This window comes from Podarcis liolepis (assembly GCF_965112155.1).
Source record: "Podarcis liolepis genome assembly, chromosome: 10".
Lineage (NCBI taxonomy): Eukaryota > Metazoa > Chordata > Lepidosauria > Squamata > Lacertidae > Podarcis > Podarcis liolepis.
In genome coordinates, this window is record NC_139562.1 from 17,299,539 (window position 1) to 17,320,065 (window position 20,527).

Sequence of the window (20,527 nt, forward strand, 5' to 3'; positions counted from 1 at the left end):
CACGGCGCCATGTTCCACATCCTTTATCCATCCTAACATTTCTTATGGTGCATTGCATTCTGATGCTGTTTACTCCAAACCAGAAGATGACTGTGTAACAAACACACCCTGAGGGACAGCTCAGTTGGTACAGCATGAGACTCTAATCTCAGCGTTGTGGGTTTGAGCCCCACGTTGGGCAAACGATTCCTGCATTGCAAGGGGTTGAAATAGATGATCCTCACTGTCCCTGCCAAGTCCACATTTCTATGATCCTATGATCTGGAGCACTTTTAAAGCACATGACCCCTTGAAAAGAATTCTGGGAACTGTAGTTTACCCCTCACAAAGCTCCCATTCCCAGCATCTTTAACAAATCTCAGTTCCCAGGATTCTTTGGGGAATGTTGTGCACATCAAACGTGTTTTACATGTGCTGGCAAAGAGTACACAGCCAGAGGCAGTTTGGGATCTTATTTGGATGCTCCTTTCCTTCCTTACATCCTTTGTGTGTTCAATGGCACTCAGAATACCCAGCCTCATTGGGTTAACAGATGCCTCCACATGTTTCATTTATTATTTTGTTTTGGAGCTTTTCGTTTCAATACTACAGCCTGAAGAAAAGGTCTGCCTAGCTCTTCGGCTTGGTTTTCCTATGTCTAACATTTACTGATCAAAGAAAGAGGTGAAGCTTCTTGATCAAAGATTGCAGTCGGCCTCTGCATTCCTTTATTGGAACAGGAAGAAGAAGAAGAAGAAGAAGAAGAAGAAGAAGAAGAAGAAGAAGAAGAAGAAGAAGAAGAAGAAGAAGAAGAAGGAGAAGAAGAAGACAGCTATTTTTTATCCTGTGAAAACAATGCTGCTTAGTCCACAATGAAACTGCTGGTGTAGCAAGGGGCATTCTGCTGAAAGTTACTGATAAAAAGTTGGTCATAGGTTATTTATCCTGTGAAAGCAATGCTGCTGAGTCAACAATGAAAATTGTGGGGCATCAAAGGACATTCTGCTGAAAATTAACTGATAAAGTTGGCCATAGGTTTCCCCGCCCTTCTCTCTCATTTGTTCGGCGTATTTAAGCACTCCCTCCTATCATGCCAACAAAAGACATTTTATTGGAAACACGAACTACATTTTTCTCACTCGAGTTTTTCCTTTCGCCACAAGAGTGTTGATCAATTTCAGCCTGCAGCCAAGAACTGAACAAGCACAGAAGCAGGAAATGGCACTTAGCAAAGACCGTGGCATTACAATGAATGATGGGAACAAAATCCCTGTATTGGGGTTTGGAACATATACTCCGGACACTGTAAGTAAAACATTTAACTCTCAGATTGTTGTAACTTGTTTTTGAAGAGCAAAATGCCTGCCAGCTGCTGGGTGCTTCATCCATTGCAAAGCACCGCATGGGATACTTGACCTGATCTGAGAAGCCAATTGTGCATGAGAACTTCTTAGGTCACCGCAGCCAAGAATGCAACAGGTCCCTTGCAGCACATAAAGCTCTGCTTCTCATTCAACAAGGGTCCTGAGTCAGCAGAAACAGGAGCAAATAATGTTTTGTGCAAGACTTGGATGGTTTGTAGCTGAGAAACAGTTTCCAGTGTGAATTTCTACAGGGTTCAAAGTACCCAGTGCAAATTTTCTAGTGATATTTTAAAAAATATTTCTATAGAACCATAAGTGCCCACTATTACTTTTGTTGGGAGTAACAATATTATCCAAAATTACCAGCCATTAGCTAGCTATCCTGGACACTAACAATAAATATAGAATCAATTCTTTATCCAAACCATCTTCATTTGGTCCATATCACCAGCAACGTAAATGAAGGGATCAATGAACGTTCTTGTTTTGTAATTAAATTAATTTATAGGAATATCATGAATTTTCCAAATAAAAGCAACCACTCAGTTTCTCAAATCAATTTTCCTTTTTCCATTTTTCCAATTCACATATAAAGCGAGGGGCAGAATCTATTTTATACAAAGAGATACCTGCTGACCAAGAGACTTTCTCAATCCTTTCTTGGATATTTTTCCAATTTCACAAACATTTTAACCAATTTTTAAAAAGCATTCTACAAACTTTATGTCTCAACAGTGTTCCACAGTTTGAACCAAAATAACTAACTGATGAATTCATTGATTGCTCATTTTCAATCCTGCATGTGAAGAGAGGCTCTGGCAGACTGAACAGATGCGATTACTAGTGGATCCAACGGTCAAGAAGGCGGTTTCTGTATGGGCCGTAGAGGGAAATGAGGGGCAGATGGGGCTCATTCAGCTAGGGAGGTAGCCTATCTAGGAGAAGGAAAACTCTGCTCTTGAACCTCTGCTGCCTTGTGGGATATCTTCAGGAGAAGAAAAGGAGTAAACCCTACACAAATCTGGGCTGGAGTTCCTAAGAGGTTGGGTGGTGCATTGCATGCCTCCTTCTGGCAACACCTGCAGCCAAGCTGGTGCCAAATGTATTACTCTGCATTCCTTTGGATCACATCAGAGAGGATGAGAAAGAGGCCTTTTCATCTGGGCAGCCCAGGACCTCCATACTGACTGCACAGGCTTGCACCCCAGGGAAGTCACTTTGGTGCTGCTAAAACAGCAATTTTTACTTTCCCCCAGAGGCACACTCCATTATGTCTTGAGACAGACAGATGCCAACAAGGAGGGTTTCACATCATTAACTTGCTTCTCCCATGGCCATAGCCTTGGATTCCAGCAGAAATCAGGCTTGGCTCCATCTCTCAGCTGCCCAGCCTGCCTTCTGCTTCCAACTCCTGGATCTCTCTCACACACACACCCTAGTCTTTCTAACTACCCACCCATTCCCCCTCTGGCGCTGAGCTGCTTCATTTATTACCTTAACCTTCCATACTTAGGGGCCATTGCCAAGAAACTTGCATATCTATTCCAGCAATTGGTTCCTTCTTGTATCCAGAGTTAGAAGGAATTCAGGCATAGAGCCAAAACCCCATTCTAACATATACCACGAACGCAAGATAAGATTTCATCCTGTTTCCCACCTGGCAGCTATCTGGGAGCACCCGTTTTAATTTCCCATAGTGCCTTGGTGTGTGCTGGCAGAGGGATTGTGGGAAATTAAAATGGCAACTCACCACCTTGCAACTTTGATTGGAGCCCTGTTGTCATTGCTGGTCAGAGCCACCTTGCCTCATGAAAGAGATCCCACGAGAGGACCCAGGCATCAGCAGGGATGGATCTAGACACATCAAAGAAGCATTTCAGTATAAAGTGCTGTAAATTTAAACAGGGAAAACAGGTAGAGAAAAACAAGACTCCATTTCGCCATCTGGTGGCACAATGTTATATCGCACATGCAACACATACTGTATACATAAATTGCTTTTTCTTTACGCTTTTTCTTTCTTTTCATTTAATGTGTTTAGGGCCAGCCTAGCTGAGTCCCTGAGACTCAGGTCTAGTCTGAAAATGTTCACCGATACTCAGTGTTACTTACAGGTACCCTCTGATATTAATTTCCCCACTGAAGCAGAGACCTTGACTAACCTTTTCACTTTTTCAACCGGCAGGTTCCAAAAAGTAAGTGTGAGGAGGCTGCAAAGATAGCAATAGAATTCGGCTTCCGTCATATTGATAGTGCATATGTATACCAGACAGAGGAGCACGTTGGGCGGGCCGTTCGTGCGAAGATTGCAGACGGTACAATAAAAAGGGAAGACATTTTCTACACTGGAAAAGTGAGTGAGTTTGGCATTTTTTTAAAAAAAAGAGTGGTACCAGTGGTACCTCTGGTTACGTACTTAATTCATTCTGGAGGTCCGTTCTTAACCTAAAGGTACCAATTTAGCAAATGGGGCCTCCCACTGCCAACGCGCCACTGGTGCGCGATTTTTGTTCTCATCTTGAGGTAAAGTTCTTAACCCGAGGTACTACTTCCGGGTTAGCAGAGTCTGTAACCCAAAGTGTTTGTAACCCGAGGTGTCCGTAACCCGAGGTACCACTGTAAAATATAGTGCCTGCATCATGATGCAATTACATATTTCACAGTCATTATTTAACAAAATCAGAGCAAAATGCCTCTCCGTATATAAACCTACCCAGATTCTGTGTTCATCCTCTGAGGCTCTGCTTTGTGTGCCTCCTCCATGTGAGGCTCAGAGGGAAGCAAAACAAGAACGGGGCCTTTTCTGCATGGCTCCCCATTTGGGGAGTGCTCTCTGCAGGAAGGCTCATTATACACCTCTAGGCACCAGGCGAATATGTTCCTCTTTGACCAGGCCTTGGGCTTATTAATATTGTATAGCCTTTTTGAATATGTTTTTGCCAGGGGCGGAGGAAGGGGGGGTGCAGTGGGTGCAGACCACCCCAGGTGTCACCACTGACGGGGGTGACAAAATCCCAGGCAGCATTCACCGTGGGGCCTGCAGCACGCCTGATCCACACATCTCTCCGAGCAGCTTCCTACGCCGCTGGTTATTGGAAGGAGGGATTCCTGCGTTGTTGCTTCTGTTTTGACGACTTATTTGTGCTTTTATCTTGTGAACTGCTCCAAGATCTTTTGATGAAGGGCAATATATATATTTCATAAATAAATGGTAAAAATACTATTTATTAGCAATGATGACTTTAAAATTATTTACCTCACCACTGCAATTCAAAATACTCTTCAGAACAATATTTGAGTGTGTCCTTAACACTGTGCATACCAGAATAGTCATCTGCTACAGCTATATGGTCCCGAGACCCAACAACTCTATGGCTGTGTGAAAATATAAATCTCTTTATATTTTTGACAGCTTTGGAGTACCTTCCACCGCCCAGAGCTGGTTCGGAAATGCTTAGAAGAATCCCTGAAGAAACTCCAGTTTGACTACATGGATCTGTTCTTAATGCACAATCCGTATTCTATGAAGGTAAATGATTATTGATGTCATAATGCAAGTATTGAATACAATATTTGAATTGGGGGGGGGCAGCCTACTAAAAATATTTGATTCCCTGAAGGAACATTGCTCTGCTAGAACATATCTTAATCAAGGAATGATCGCTCCCAGATTTTGGGGGGGAAACCATGCCAGTTAAAGAAAACATCTGCATATACTGATGACATTAACTACATGGGCATCATATGAAAGAAATCATGTGCAGAGCAGGACTTGGTGAGGGGGCAAGGGAAGAAAAAAGGGGTTGGAGAGATGGGGAGACAGACCGGTGCAGAGAGAGAAGACAGTTTGTTTTATGGGGCACAGAAAGAATTAAACCATGTTTGGGGAACCTGTGGCCTTCCAGATGTTGCTCAATTGCAACTCCTATCGTACTTGCTGGCTGCAGCTGATGGGACTTGGAGGCCAGCAAAGCCTGGAGATCCACTGATTCCCAACCCTGGGTTAAAAGAGACAATACCGAGTTAATATTGCAACTGGGGGATGCTGGTGGAGATGTAGTTCTTGGGCTTGCCAATCAGAAGGTCAGTGGTTCAAATCCCTGCAATGGGGTGACCTCCCATTGCTCTGTCCCAGCTTCTGCCAACCTAGCAGTTAGGAAAATGTTAGATAAATGAGTACTGTTGCGGCAGGAAAGTAAATGGTGTTTCCATGCACTCTGGTTTCCGTCACGGTATTCCGTTGCACCAGAAGAGGTTTAGTCATGCTGGCCACATGACCCGGAAAGCTGTCTGAGGATAAATGCCAGCTATCTTGGTCTGGAAGCGAGATGAGCGCCATAACCCCATAGTCACCTTTGACTGTCTAGGGGTCCTTAACCTTTACCTTTACCTTTACCTAATATTTAACCATAAGTATTTTTTCCTGGATAAAGTAACACTTTATCCCTCTTGAATAAACAAGAATGTGAAATGTGGAGCTTGTGATTTGGGTTTCCCACAGATCCCTGCATTGTGATATTGGCCACTGCATGTTTCATTCCCTTTTTTCTATCACTGTCCATTAGTATTAGATAATACTGCAGAGATAAGAGAACTTCTAGGCCTGAAATGCACTCATTCCCTCTGCCTCCTTCTTTTCCAGCCTGGACCAGATTTATTTCCCATGGGAGAAGACAAAAAAATGATTGTTGACAACGTGGATCTTCGGCAGACATGGGAGGTAGGTGCCCTTGAGTCATTCAGATACAGAGCACAGTAGCCTTCCACCAGAGGAGGCATCTCCAGAACAATGGCTCACACAATGGCTCCTATGAGAGCTGGTGAATTATTGCACACTCTTGGGAATATATGAGTTAGCCTCGAATCTTAATCTTGGGGGGGGGGGGGGAGAGTGGTTCCAGCTATTCAACAAACACCACTCAACAAACATGTTGTGTTTTCTTTGCCAGGCAATGGAGGCGTGCAAAGATGCCGGCTTGGTGAGGTCCATCGGAGTGTCCAACTTCACCCGTAAGCAGCTGGAAATGATCCTGAACAAGCCAGGATTGAAATACAAGCCAGTGATAAACCAGGTCAAGTGTGATTGCTTTTTTTAGTGGTTTGTTCCAAGAATGGCTGAAAGCTTCTTTATTTAAGCTCTTTTGTGAGAGGACCTTTGTTTGGATGAACACAGCAATTCCCTGAAAAAACTTGCTTAAGGCTATAAGGTTGCAGATCCAGTCACATTTTTGGGGTAGACTCCCCTAAATTCCTGGAACCAGTAATGGGTTCTCATTTAATCAAGACTTCTGAATCCTCAGACAAAAGGAAGTGTGGAGAAGTCCATAATGTTTGAAACAGGCATCTCAGGTAGAAGGAGGTCTGCAAGCAGTCAGTGGCATGTTCTCTCCCTTCTGGTCAGTCGTTCGGGAGCTTCAAGAGCTTTCTCCAGCCCAAACATCACAGAGACTGATACCAAGAGGCATCAGCACGCTTAGGAACAGCAGAGTGTTAGCATTTCGCGTGACAGACTCAGCAGCGCAGCATTTTGGCTAAACTACTTTATTAACATATCATGCACTCAGAGCATTCTGACTCAGCTCCGTCTTCATCAGCATCAAACAGCAGAGAGAGAGAACAAAGGACAATAGTCCTACATCACGGAACACAGTACATGTAATACGAAACATTCCATCTCCGTCACTTCCCACACTGTGGAATGGAAACACACACCGTCATGTGATAAAACCAATCCCATGACTGCAAGCACAGGGCAAGAATCCTAACAGTCAGGGCCCACACAGCCTCTTGTGGGGACTCTGGAAGTTCTCAAGTTGGGAGAGAAGGGCCTTTGAGTTAGGCATCTGGGCAATGCTGTTGCACCCAAGCAGCCCCGATTCACTTGGGCACTGGTGTATATCATGTAACCAAATGAGACCAGAGCACGCTAGTCCAAGGCATGCAATCTGGTAGCTAAGCAGGAGTGATGGACTGACAATGAGATGTGTGCAGCCGTAATCTCCCCGTACCACAGAGACAGTGGTCCAGATAGCCCCACTTCAATCATGGCTTCTTTGTACCCTCTGCCCAACCTTGATGCACTATCCAATTCATATATGGCAGTAGAGGGGAAAAAGGGTTGGGAATACACACACCCCAGACAATTAGTTCTTGCGTTCCCTCCCCCATACTTTCCGCCATTGCTGAGCCACAGTGGTGATTTGAAGAAAAGACACTTTTCACATACAAGATGCATTTACACAGGGAGGATTACTGAAAACTATACCATTACTTCCTTACATATGAGATAAAACTGCTCCCTTAAATAGAAACTTTGCCACCTAACCCCATCCCACTCCCCACTCCCCTCTTTCCCTGTCTTTTCTTCCCAACCTCACACTGTGTGTAACACTAATGTCTCACAACAAATGAAACTGATCTGTAGAAAATGCAACTTGAAAAAGGAACCCAAGCTAATTTGTAAAAATGGGAACCCAAGCTAATTTGTAAAGATGATGAAGGAAGAATTCTGGGGATACAAATCAATTACCAGGGTGAAAAATTTAATGTGATAACCATTTACGCCCCAAATACAAACAAAGTAGAATTCTTTAAGAAGTTGGAACAAAGATTGATAGATTTAGAGAGCCACAAAATGATATTACTGGGAGATTTTAATGGAGTGCCGATACCAGAAGTAGATAGACTCATGAAAAAGAAAAAACCTAACCAAGGGAAATTACCAAGATCCTTTAACAATTTAGAAGAAAATTTAAACTTAATAGACATCTGGAGACATAAACACCCAATGGAAAAACAATTCACATTTTATACTGAACCTTATGAGAGCTGGGGGAGAATTGACCAAATCTGGGTATCAAGAGAAGTATCCCTAAGAACATCAAAGTGCGAAATCCAGCCTAGAACTCTTTCTGATCATAACTCGATAGTTTTCGAAATAAAAAGTGCATCACAAGGTATATTCAGATGGAGAATGAATGAATACTTATCTGAAAATGAAGAGATTATCGATAAGGCCAAAGCCACTTTAAAAGAGTATTTTAATTTGAATTTAAATAATGAAACAAGTATTGATGTGGTTTGGGATGCCAGCAAGACGGTCCTAAGAGGCTTGCTAATACAACAGAATAACTTCAGGAGAAAAGTGAGAGAACAAAAGAAAGAGGATGTTCTTACTCAATTAAGAGAATGCGAGAAAAAATTAACAAATCCTAAAGATGAACAAAACAAACAAGTAATTAAAATATTATAGACACAGTATTCGATATTAATTAATCAAGAGGTTGAATGGAGAATAAAATCAATAAAACAAAAAGTTTTTGAATCAGCTAACAAAACAGGAAAATTATTAGCATGGCAATTAAGAAGGCAAAAACAAAACGTGATTAATACAATAAAAATAGAGGAGCAAATGATAGAAGATCCGAAAGAAATAAAGAAAAACTTTCTTAAATTTTATGAAACATTATATAAAAAAGAACGAGGAAATAATTAAAATAGAAAAATATTTAGAAGATTGTGGAGGAAAATGCATAACAGAGGAAGAAAGAACTCAACTAAATAACCCCATAAGAACAGAAGAAATTCAAGAGGCGATAAAGAAGATGAAATTAGGGAAGGCCCCAGGGCCAGATGGATTGTCGGCCAAATATTATAAAGTTTTAGAAGACCAACTGATCCCAGTGTTATGTGAGATCATAAACAGTATTTTACGAGGAGGGAAGATACCAAGTACCTGGAAAGAGGCACACATCACGATACCTAAACCCGACACAGACAGATTAAACATTAAAAATTACCGACCTATATCATTATTAAACAACAACTACAAAATTTTTGCAGAGGTTTTGGCAAATAGACTTAAAAAATGCTTAGCAAATCTTATACATAAAGATCAAGTGAGATTCCTCCCAAACAGGCAACTTAAGGACAACGTAAGGAACATTATAAATATCATTGAGTACTTGGAATATAAGAATGAAATACCGGCAGCGCTAATCTTCATTGATGCTGAAAAAGCATTTGATAATGTATCGTGGGAGTTCTTATTAAAATGTATGGAGAAAGCGGGGATAGAAGGCGCATTCATGGAAGGTATAAAAGCGATTTATTCGAATCAATCGGCTAAATTGATAATTAACAATAACCTAACGGACTCATTTAAAATTGAGAAAGGAACAAGACAGGGATGCCCTCTATCTCTGCTTTTATTCATAATGGTGTTAGAAGTAATTGCAAATAAAATAAGAACAACATCGGAAATAAGAGGAATCAAAGTTGGTGTTAAGGAATATAAATTGAAAGCGTACGCAGACGACCTGGTGCTGACATTAGAGGAACCGCAAAAAAGCGTTAGTAAAGCCCTGGAACAACTAGAGGAATTCGGCAAACTTGCCGGGTTTAAGTTAAACAAAATAAAGACTAAATTGATGACGAAAAACCTGGAAGAAAATGTAAGAGAAAAATTAGAGTTACAAAGTGGAATTAAAGAAGTGAAGAAGGTAAAATATTTGGGAATCTGGATTACTATGAAAAATATAAATTTAATTGGTTATAATTATATTACAACCTGGAAAGAGATCAAAAAGGATTTAGATACGTGGAACAGAGTAAAACTTTCGTGGTCAGGAAGAATGGCAGCAATTAAGATGAACATACTCCCAAAAATGCTGTTCTTGTTTCAAAACATTCCCGTGATCAAAGGTTCCTCAATATTCAAAGATTGGCAAAAGACTCTTTCGAAATTTATTTGGCAAGGAAAAAGGCCGAGAATTAAATTTAAATTACTCACGGATCGGAGGGAGAGAGGGGGATTTGGAGTGCCAAATTTAAAATTATATTTCGAAGCCCTCTTGCCTTTGCTGGATCAGGGAGTGGATTAACCTAGAAGATACTGACTTGCTGGATTTAGAAGGTTTCAACAATCGATTTGGATGGGACGCATATTTGTGGCTCAATAAAGAAAAGGTGCACAAAGGATTCTCAAATCATATCATCAGAGGTCCAATATATGAAGTTTGGGAGAGAAATAAAAAACTTTTGGAAAGGAAGACACCCTGGTGGTTATCACCAATCGACATTTTAACAACTAAAAAAGCAAATATGGAAGGGGAAAGAATGACCTATGAAGATTTATTGATAAGAACAGAAAATGGATGGAAATTAAGAGCATATGAAGAATTAAAAGATAGACTTACAGGCTGGTTGCAATATCACCAAATAAATGTGTTATGGAACGAAGATAAAAAGATAGGGATGAATGAAAAAAAATCTAAATACCAGATAGAAATATTAGAAAATAAAACCAAACCCCTATCTAAAATGTACAACTTTTTGTTAGAATGGGACACCAAAGACGAAGAGATAAAAGAGGTAATGGTAAAATGAGCTATGGACCTTGGTCATAACATAGAATACGATAACTGGGTGAAATTATGGAACAAAGGAATGAAATTCACAGCCTGTACTACACTTAGAGAAAACATGGAAAAAATGATGTATAGGTGGTACATCACACCGGTGAAACTAGAGAAAATGTATAAAACCGGAAATAAAATCTGCTGGAAATGTAAGACTAAAGAAGGGAGCTTCTACCATATGTGGTGGACCTGTGAAAAAATAAAAAAAAAAATTGGGAACTCATATATAATGCATTAAAAAAAATATTTAAATACACTTTCTCTAAAAAACCAGAAGCCTTCCTATTGGGAATAATTGGGGACGAAATTAAAAAAGAAGATCAGACACTATTCCAATATACGACAGTAGCAGCCAGGATTTTAATAGCACAAAAATGGAAGAACCCAGATATCCCAACTATTAAAGATTGGCAAATAAAATTATTTGAATATGTTGAACTAGCAAAAATGACACAAAAAAATTAGATTCCAAAAAGGTACAAAGTTAATTAGTGATTGGAGTAAATTCATAACATACATTGAAGGAAATTTTAGAAATTTAAAAACCACAGCGGGTATTACATAAATCTTACGATGTGTTCAGTTATAACTACGAAACTGCAGAAAAGGAAGACTTATTAAGAAGCCCGAAATCGGGAGGGAGGGAGGTCAACATGCGTATATAATAGAGACATTAATAAGATGTTGTAATTCTTTGAAAGATTGTAATGGAAATTTAGGCTAGATTATGTTGTGTAATTTAGGTTAGTATTTGTTGTTTATTGTTGTTTATGAAGGAAAATGTATAAAATAATAATAATAATAATAATAATAATAATAATAATTAATAATGCAACACACTTTAAGAATGGTAACAGCTGGATTTTTCAAGAAATAATAGCATGGTTCTGCTTTTCTGTCTTTCTTTTATTTCACGGTATTCTTTCTTTCATCTGAATTCTCACTTCGGGGCTGTGTTGGGGGATTCTGAATCTGCAGGTTGAATGCCATCCTTATCGGAACCAAAGCAAGCTGCTGGCCTTCTGCAAGTCAAACAATATCCTCCTGGAAGGATATAGTGTCCTGGGATCCCAAAGGGACCCAAGATGGTAAGAGATGAAGTCAAACTGTTTGGGGACCACCTCAGGCACCATCTATACCCACTATTCCCCAGCATCCAGATCAGCTCTGAAGGTTGTACTCTTGGCCCCACAGTTAATAAAGATCCTCATTGTGGATACCAGCACCAGGGCCTTTTCTGTAGTGGCCCCACAATAGGGGAACTCATTCTAGAGAGAGATTTACAAAACTCTTCCCCTCCCATTTTAGACATTCTCAGAAACCTTCCCATTGCTGATGTGTTTTTTATATATAGCTGATTGACTTCTCCCAAACATATGTTTTTCAATGTTACAGGCAGGGGGCTATTTAATAATTTCTGCTTCTGAAATTTTGTGCTGTTTTTAAATCATATATATATTATCTTTAATGGTGCTTTAAGCAGTAGAATGGCAGGAATGAAAGGGCCCTGCGCCCGGCCTTGCATTTAAATAATTATAGCATTTCTCTTTTTACATAGCTTGTTTTGTGTGTCTCAGAATTTTGAATTGTGTTGTTTTTAACTATATTGGAAGCCACTTCAATGCTTATTTTTAACAAGTGGGACCAGCAACAAATATTGAGTTCTCCTTCAAGACAATGAGCTGTGCATTCTTCCAGGATCCTCCATTTCTGTAATGGTTCTAGGGGTTGCTCGTGCGTAAATCGGCACCACCACTGGCTGGGTTACCTGGGTGAACTCTCACTGTCCGGACAGCCATTCACCCATGGCTGTCTCAATCACTGGCAGAATCCGTCAGTGGGCGTTTCTTGAACTTCTTCCAGCATAAAAGTTCTTTGACGCCTTGTCGCCGCCTACTCTCCCTGTGCAGAAGCCTTCTGCGCAAGGAGGGTGTGGGCAGCGGAGGGCCAGTGCTCTCCCCGCTGGTCTCCGGCGAAGAGTCACGGAGCCACCTCACCGATTCCCCCATCTGCCCCCCCTTCTCCACTGGTGCTACGCTGATTTCCTTCCCCATAAGATGGGCTGCTTCTCTCCCTCCCGGGACGCTCTCCGGAATCCCTCTGGACTCCTCCCTCTCCCTCTGGCTCCGATGGCAGTTCCCTGACAATTTCATTTGAACTCCCTCCCTCTTTTCCATCTCAGCTCTCCAGCAGGCACACAGGATTCTTTGGGACTTTCTTTCCCTCCTTAGGTACCTCTGTGACGGAAAAGTTTGTTCTGCTGGACAGGTTGGGTCCCCAAGTCTTTTCTTTTTCTTTTTGGCTGTGGTTCCAGGAAGGGGAGTTGAAAAGGAGAGGATTTGGAGAGACAGTTTGGTACGTTGGGAGAATAGGGAGGGAGGCAGAGAGAGTTGCTTCTGGGTGGAAACATCCACTCTGAGGAATATATCACAAGCTAGAGAAAGGAGTCTCTGAGCTTAGTGTGAAGGACAGTGTGTGGTGTCCTGTAAGAGTAATAGGCCAGGAATTAACTGGGAGGCTGAAGCTGAGCCGGGAGAAGTAGAAGCTGGGAAAAGACAGCCCACTTTGGACTCTTTCCAGTCAGGAGGGGAGAGATTCTTCTACAAAAAGAGAACACTCCCAAACCAGTTAAGAGGGCTATGGAGATCCCTTGGGTCTGTTACTTAGAGTACCTCAGGAGTAGGGTTGTCTAAGGGGTGTGTAACTGACAGGAAGTACCACCTTTTTAAAGAACCAAAGTACCGTATTTTTGCTCTATACGACTCACTTTTTCCCTCCTAAAAAGTAAGGGGAAATGTGTGTGCGTCTTATGGAGCGAATGCAGGCTGCGCAACTACAGTGGTACCCCGCAAGACGAACGCCTCGCAAGACGGAAAACCCGCTAGACGAAAGGGTTTCCGTTTTGGAGGCGCTTCGCAAAACGAATTTCCCTATGGGCTTGCTTCGCAAGACGACAGCCCATAGGGAAATCTCCAGGACAGCGGGGAAGCGCAGCGTCTGGGCGGCGGGGCGGGGAACGCCTCCTCCCGCCGCCCGGCATCGGAACGAAGCTCCGATGCCGGGCAGGGGGGAACGCCTCCTCCCGCCGCCCGGCATCGGAATGGCTTTCCTGAAGACTTGGGGTGGGAGGAGGGTTTTCCTTCCCACCGCCAACATTCAGAATGCTGTTCTGAATGTTGGCGGTGGGGAGGAAAAACCCTCCTCCCACGCAAGCCCCGGGAACAGAGGGAAAGCGCTGCGCGCCTTCCCCTCTGTTCCCGTACCTGTCCTGAAGGCTTGCGGTGGGGAGAAAAGCCCTTCTCCGCACCGCCAGCCTGGCAAGCGGTTTCCCTAGGAACGCATTAATTGATTTTCAATGCATTCCTATGGGAAACCGTGCTTCGCAAGACGAAAAACTCGCAAGAAGAAAAAACTTGCGGAACAAATTAATTTCGTCTTGCGAGGCACCACTGTATCCCAGAAGCTAGAACAGCAAGAGGGATTGCTGCTTTCTTTTTTTTCTTTAATAATTTTAATTAACCGACCAATCAAATCACATCACATAAACTCCAAATTACAAAGCCGAATTTTAATTTTTTGCTGGGGGTACCCATATTTCAAGTTCCAAAGGGGATTCCAATCATCTTCTTGCTGCTGCATTAATGTCCACAAATCTGTCCAAATAGTGTTCACAATTCTATTCAGTCCTATCTTGCTGTTTCCACATCTCCTCTTATTATTTTCATAATTTTTTCTTTTTTCTTTGTGATCTCTTCTGATAATCTCCTTAAGCAGGTAAACACAAATTGTAATCCTGTGTGAATTTTTCCGTTCATCCAATAACCTTATCAAGATGGTTTCCATGTATCATCACTTCCATAAATAAAAGCTCTCTTTCCATCATTAATCTTCACAAATCTGTCGCCTTCTTTCTGTCCTCTGAGGGGGTTCGTCCGCTGTATGAAAACAAATGCATTCCCCCTCCCAGACATAAGTCTTTCGACAGAACTTGCCAAAATGGCGACTCTGCTTTTTACTGCGTCATCCCAAAGCTCTTGTACTTTCCATGATCTCCTTAAAACATGTTTTTGGTTAAAAATTATCTCCACACAGTCTTAAATCATCCAGCTTAGGTCATTTAAATGGCATTTCTGATTTGTGTGGGGGGGGATTATTGGTTAATCACATAAAGAAAGAATGGAAAGTCCCCCCCCCCATCCAGTCCCGTTGCTGACATACCGAGCCTTGGTGTGTCTTCTCATGATATATTTCTGTTTATCCGACCCGTCTTCTTTATCAGAGATCTCAATTAGCAGTCTTTTACTCCCCATTCTTCCTTGAAATATGTGCATTTGCTTCTTTCTAATTGTTTCTTTTGAAGTTGCTGCAGCTAGAGGCGCGAATCAGAGACAGCGTCCAGGAGAGCCGAAGTCCACACAAGGGCTTTCTGCCTAGTGCCTCCACCCCTTCGAGTTCGGGGGTGATATATAAGGGCACATCAGGCAAGGGCATTCCCCCCATCTCCTTGGGGGGACAGAGAGGCTGCATACTCCCATCACAGCCTCTTAATTACCTCGTGTGGGTCAGAGAGATGTTATTGTCTGCCATCTTCCAATGCGCCCCTAGTGGCCCCCGAGGGATTGCTGCTTTCACTGCGCAGCGATCCCTCTTGCTGTTCTGGCTTCTGAGATTCAAAATAATTTTTTTCTTGTTTTCCTCCTCCAAAAACTAGGTGCGTCTTGTGGTCTGGTGCGTCTTATAGAGCAAAAAATACTGTATTAAGGGGCAACAGCCGTACAACAACTGAGAAAGAACTGAAGTGAAAGAGAATTATAATCTGAAGTATCCTATGTTTCACCCACTTGTGTCATAAACTTCCTTTGTTTTACAAAATCCTGCCTGAGACTCCAAATTATTAAGTTTTCCCTCACACAAGGGAAAATCCCCACAAGATAATCTGGGGTAGTTTGTAGGAATTCGTGGAATTGGTGATCTGTGAGGTGGGTGCACTATATTTAAGTGAGGGCGGGCCCAACGGCACCAGGGGAAAAAGTGCCGTTGCGCCATCGCACACACCCCCCCACACACACAAATATTGTTTCTAATTCAGCAAAGAAAAAGACCTCTCTTTTGTGCATGGATGCTACCATTTCGGCTACAGAATGATCCACATGCAAAGTATGAGTTTGTGATTTATTGGGAGAAGAGCACTGTACTAAAAACTTGTCAATATCCTTATTAAACTGTGGGGTACAGAACTTGACACAGTATTCCAGGTGAAGTCTGACCAATGCATAATTAAAAAGGTAAAGGGACCCCTGAGCATTAAGTCCAATCGTGACCGACTCTGGGGTTGCGGCACTCATCTCGCTTTATTGGCCGAGAGAGCCAGTGTACGGCTGCTGGGTCATGTGGCCAGCATGACTAAGCCGCTTCTGGCGAACCAGAGCAGTGCACGGAAACGCCGTTTACCTTCCCACCGGAGCGGTACCTATTTATCTACTTGCACTTTGATGTCCTTTTGAACTGCTAGGTTGGCAGGAACAGGGACAGAGCAACAGGAGCTCACCCCATCAGCGGGATTCGAACCGCCAACCTTCTGATCGGCAAGTCCTAGGCTCTGTGGTTTAACCCACAGCGCCACCCGCGTCCCTACTTCCTCGATCGGAACAGTATACGTCTGCTGAAGCAGCCTAGAATAGCGTTAGCTTCTCTTCCTGCTGCATCACACTGTGACTCATGTTAAGCTTGTGGTCTCCAAAGACCCCTATATCTTTTTCATATATACTGCTGTCAAGCCAAGTGCCCCTCATCCTATATTTGTGCATGTATATTTGTGCATCTTGACACCAGAAACACACCTTCTCTCCTTATTGCTCTCCAACAGGTTAAATCCAGACGCTCCTCCCCTGCTTGAAGACTCTTTGTTGGTTGCGATCGCCAAGAAGTACAACAAAACCCCAGCTCTCGTGGCTATTCGCTACCAACTGCAGCGCGGCCTAGTGGTCCTAGTGAAGGCCGACACCAGAGAGCAAATTGAGGAAGACATCCAGGTAAAGCAGTACATATTAATCCATTAAAAAAAAATACTGAAAAAGCACATCACTTGATCACTGTGATCTCACGAGTCACATGACTCCTGTGGGAGGGAAGATGCACATCTTGGTTTGGGGACTCAAGAAGTTGGAGGAGTTCCAGCAGTGGGTATTCAGAAGAATCACTGCCTCAGACCGTGAAGTCAGAGTGCAACCATCATGACTAGCTTCCATTGGTATTCTTATCCACCATGAATTTGTCTAATGTTTAAAGCCATCTGAGTTGGTGGCTGTCACTGTCTCGCATGGATCAAGTTCAGTAGTTTAGCTATGAACTGCATGGAGAAGTACTGAACTACATTTGCTGGACTATGACCTCCCTCATCCCTGACCATTGGTCATGATGGCTGAGACTGATGGGGAGTTGGAGTCCATCCACATCTGGGGGGCCACAGTTTCCACTCCTGTTCTGTTGCAAACCTACATTACTATGTATATAAAATTCCCTCAATGGGAGGACATCTGGACTGAAGCTGTCGAATGAAGGAATTCAACTTTGGAAGGTGGTAGAAAAGTTCGCTTTGGTATCTCTGTTGCTGGGAAAAGGTGCACAGCTCTGAGGTGCAAAAAGAAGGCATGATTAAAAAGCACCTCAGGATTATTATTTTTCTCCCCCTGACAGGCACTTACTTTCCAGCTGTCTGAGGAGGATATGAAATCCATTGATGGCCTTCACAAAAACCTCAGCTATTTAAAAGAGGAAGCGTAAGTCATATTTAAATAGTATGCATATGAATACATAAAAGTGCTTCACGCAAGAATTCATACTGTGAGAGCAAAAGGAAGAAAATATCTGGCATCCATCTCTTCTCTTCATAGAAAATTAGGTGAAATTATAGAAGCAATTACTGTGGATACTGTGTACCAAAGCATATAGACAAGTGTCCCTGTCATAGAATTGTAGAGTTGGAAGGGGCACGGGGGTCATCTAGTCCAGCCCCCTGCAATGCAGGAATCTTTTGCCCAGCATGAGGCTCACACCCATGGCCCGGAGATCAAGAGTTCCATCCTTTACCAACCGAGCTATTCCAGTAGTTTTTGGCCCTAGACAGTCTTGAAAAAGTCCAGTTTCTGACAAAATGTAATGTTTGTGGTGGACTTCTAAACTCCCCATAATTTACCCCATGGCAATTCAGGATCTTTTTCCACTAGCAGACCTCCTCTTCACCGGAGCTTGGGGTTTCCTCCTCACTGGAGGAGAAACTGCTTTGCCAGATTTTTTGGAGGTTCCCTATAATGCAACTGCCCTTCCACCTCTCGCCTTTGAGCTGATGGCAGTTCCCTGACATCCCCCAACAGTTGCTCTGTGCTTTGAAACCAGGCTTCCAAATACCCTTAAGACCAATGCCATACAATGATGTGCAGACATTCCCATGGGGCATTTGATGGGGGGGGGGAGATGGCTTCCTCATGCATTACTGCCAGTAAGGGACTCCCAAAACAGCATTTGTCCTTCTGCCCCTACCTGAAAGTCTCAAAAAGACACTGGGGAAGGGGAGGGAGACCTTTGACCCAACCCTTTGGTACCTCTTTGATCAGCAACCAGGGCTGTATTCATCATCTAGGGGTTAATATCTCTAGTGAGAAGACAGACATATGATCATCCCGATATTGCAAGTTTTAGATTGCAATATGGTGGACCATTTTGACTTTCAGCCTCCCAGATTTTCAGCAGAGCGGGCATTTGATGGCAAAATTGGGGAGCTTACAATGCACTGTGTGAAATGGTCTCATGAGGCAATGGCTGGCAACAGATCAATTTTTGTTGCTTGTGCATCTTCCCCGCCCTGAGTGTTGACTCTATTTTCTTTTGTTTCAGATTTGGTGGTCACCCACAGTATTACCCGCCAGATGTGGAATAAGGACCTGTCTCCCATCTCCAATTTATCCCCTTGTGAACCTGGGTCCTTTTTCATGGAAAACACTGGGCAAATCTCTCAATATCAGTTCCTCCCAGCATCTCATTTTCCACTCTTCAGTTCCTGAAATCTCCATATCAGTTTGGGATGAAAAGAAAATCTCTTGAAAATTCATCATTGCAGATTTCTCCTACCATACGCATTTTTCTTTGCACTTTTGGCTAAAATAAAGCATGTTTGCATGGTGTTTTCGATTATGTATGCTCTTTAATGCATACTTTACCCCCACCATATGCATTTTTGTAATGGTTCTGTACCTGAACAACTGCATCACAAAATTCAGAGAATTGCCACTTTCTCAGGATAACTGCATTTCGATTTGTATATTGGTTCAAGAAACGTGAGCTGTGTAGTTTCACATTAAAATGTGAAGAAAATTGAACTCCTCCTCCATCCCTAGTTCTCCTAATGTGTCAAATAGCACTTACAAGGGGTTGAGTCGTATATTGAAAATAGCACAAGGGGGGAGGATTAACATTCATAAAAAGAAGCAGCTGCATAGCCTGAGATTTATTGCCAAGATGATTTGAAATAACTTCAGAAAATAAGAAGAGCCTGCTGAATCAGGCCAGTGGCCCATCTAGTCCAGCAACTTGTTTTCCCAGTGGCCAACCAGATGTCTGTGGGAAGGAGGACACGAGGGGAAACTTCTAAGTTACAAAGTTGCTGCTTCCACTTCTGAGGAAGGGCTGGGCAGGAATGACCATGGCTGGCTGTGAGGAGGAAAGAGAACTGGGTTTCAATTGTCTGCCAGCTTGACCTGAAATGACTTCTGGCCATGTTATACACATGCATTTTATCCTCTGGAATCTGTAACAATATTCAAAATGACCTTGCTGAAATCATTTGTTGCTACTTGCTGTCTCCCACTCAGCCCCTGCTTTGCGTAACCTGAACCCTCCAGTAAAGGCTGAGTCTGTGGACACTCTTCCTTTTAATCTGCATTCAGGCTGAGAGTTGTGCACACGGCGCCATGTTCCACTCAGAACACCCAGCTTCATTGGGTTAACAGATGCCTCCATATATTTCATTTATTATTTTGTTTCTGAGCATACGTGTTTTTCGCACTGTGCACACGGCGCCACATTCCACATCCTTTATCCTTTGCATTCTGATGCTGTTACTCCAAACCAGAAGATGCCTGTGTAACAAACACACCCTGAGGGACAGCTCAGTTGGTACAGCATGAGACTCTAATCTCAGCGTTGTGGGTTTGAGCCCCACGTTGGGCAAAAGATTCCTGCATTGCAAGGGGTTGAAATAGATGATCCTCACTGTCCCTTCCAAGTCCACATTTCTATGATGCTATGATCTGGAGCACTTTTAAAGCACATGACCCCTCGAAAAGAATTCTGGGAACTGTAGTTTACCCATCACAAAGCTCCCATTCCCAGCATCTTTAACAAATCTCAGTTCCCAGGATTCTTTGGGGAATGTCGTGCACATCAAACGTGTTTTACATGTGCTGGCAAAGTGTACACAGCCAGAGGCAGTTTGGGATCTTATTTGGATGCTCCTTTCCTCCCTTACATACTTTGTGTGTTCAATGGCACTCAGAACACCAGCTTCGTTGGGTTAACAGATGGCTCCACATGTTTCATTTATTATTTTGTTTCAGAGCATATGTGTTTTCACTTCAATACTACAGCCTGAAGAAAAGGTCTGCCTAGCTCTTCGGCTTGGTTTTCCAATGTCTAACATTTACTGATCTAACAAAGAGGTGAAGCTTCTTGATCAAAGATTGCAATAGGCCTCTGCATTGCTTTATTGGA

The 20,527-nt window shown here is 42.7% G+C and overlaps 1 protein-coding gene across 1 annotated transcript; it reads left to right on the forward strand.

The window, feature by feature from the left end:
• The first annotated feature begins 811 nt into the window (after positions 1–811).
• Positions 812–18,942, forward strand: LOC310686957 (aldo-keto reductase family 1 member C3-like). Its single transcript, XM_083461528.1, has 9 exons — positions 812–1,284; positions 3,529–3,696; positions 4,756–4,872; positions 5,986–6,063; positions 6,293–6,415; positions 11,741–11,850; positions 16,629–16,794; positions 17,459–17,541; positions 18,656–18,942. Exons 1-9 carry the CDS (start codon positions 1,198–1,200, stop codon positions 18,696–18,698), a joined length of 975 nt encoding a protein of 324 aa, XP_083317654.1. The 5' UTR covers positions 812–1,197; the 3' UTR covers positions 18,699–18,942.
• The last annotated feature ends 1,585 nt before the right edge of the window (positions 18,943–20,527 follow it).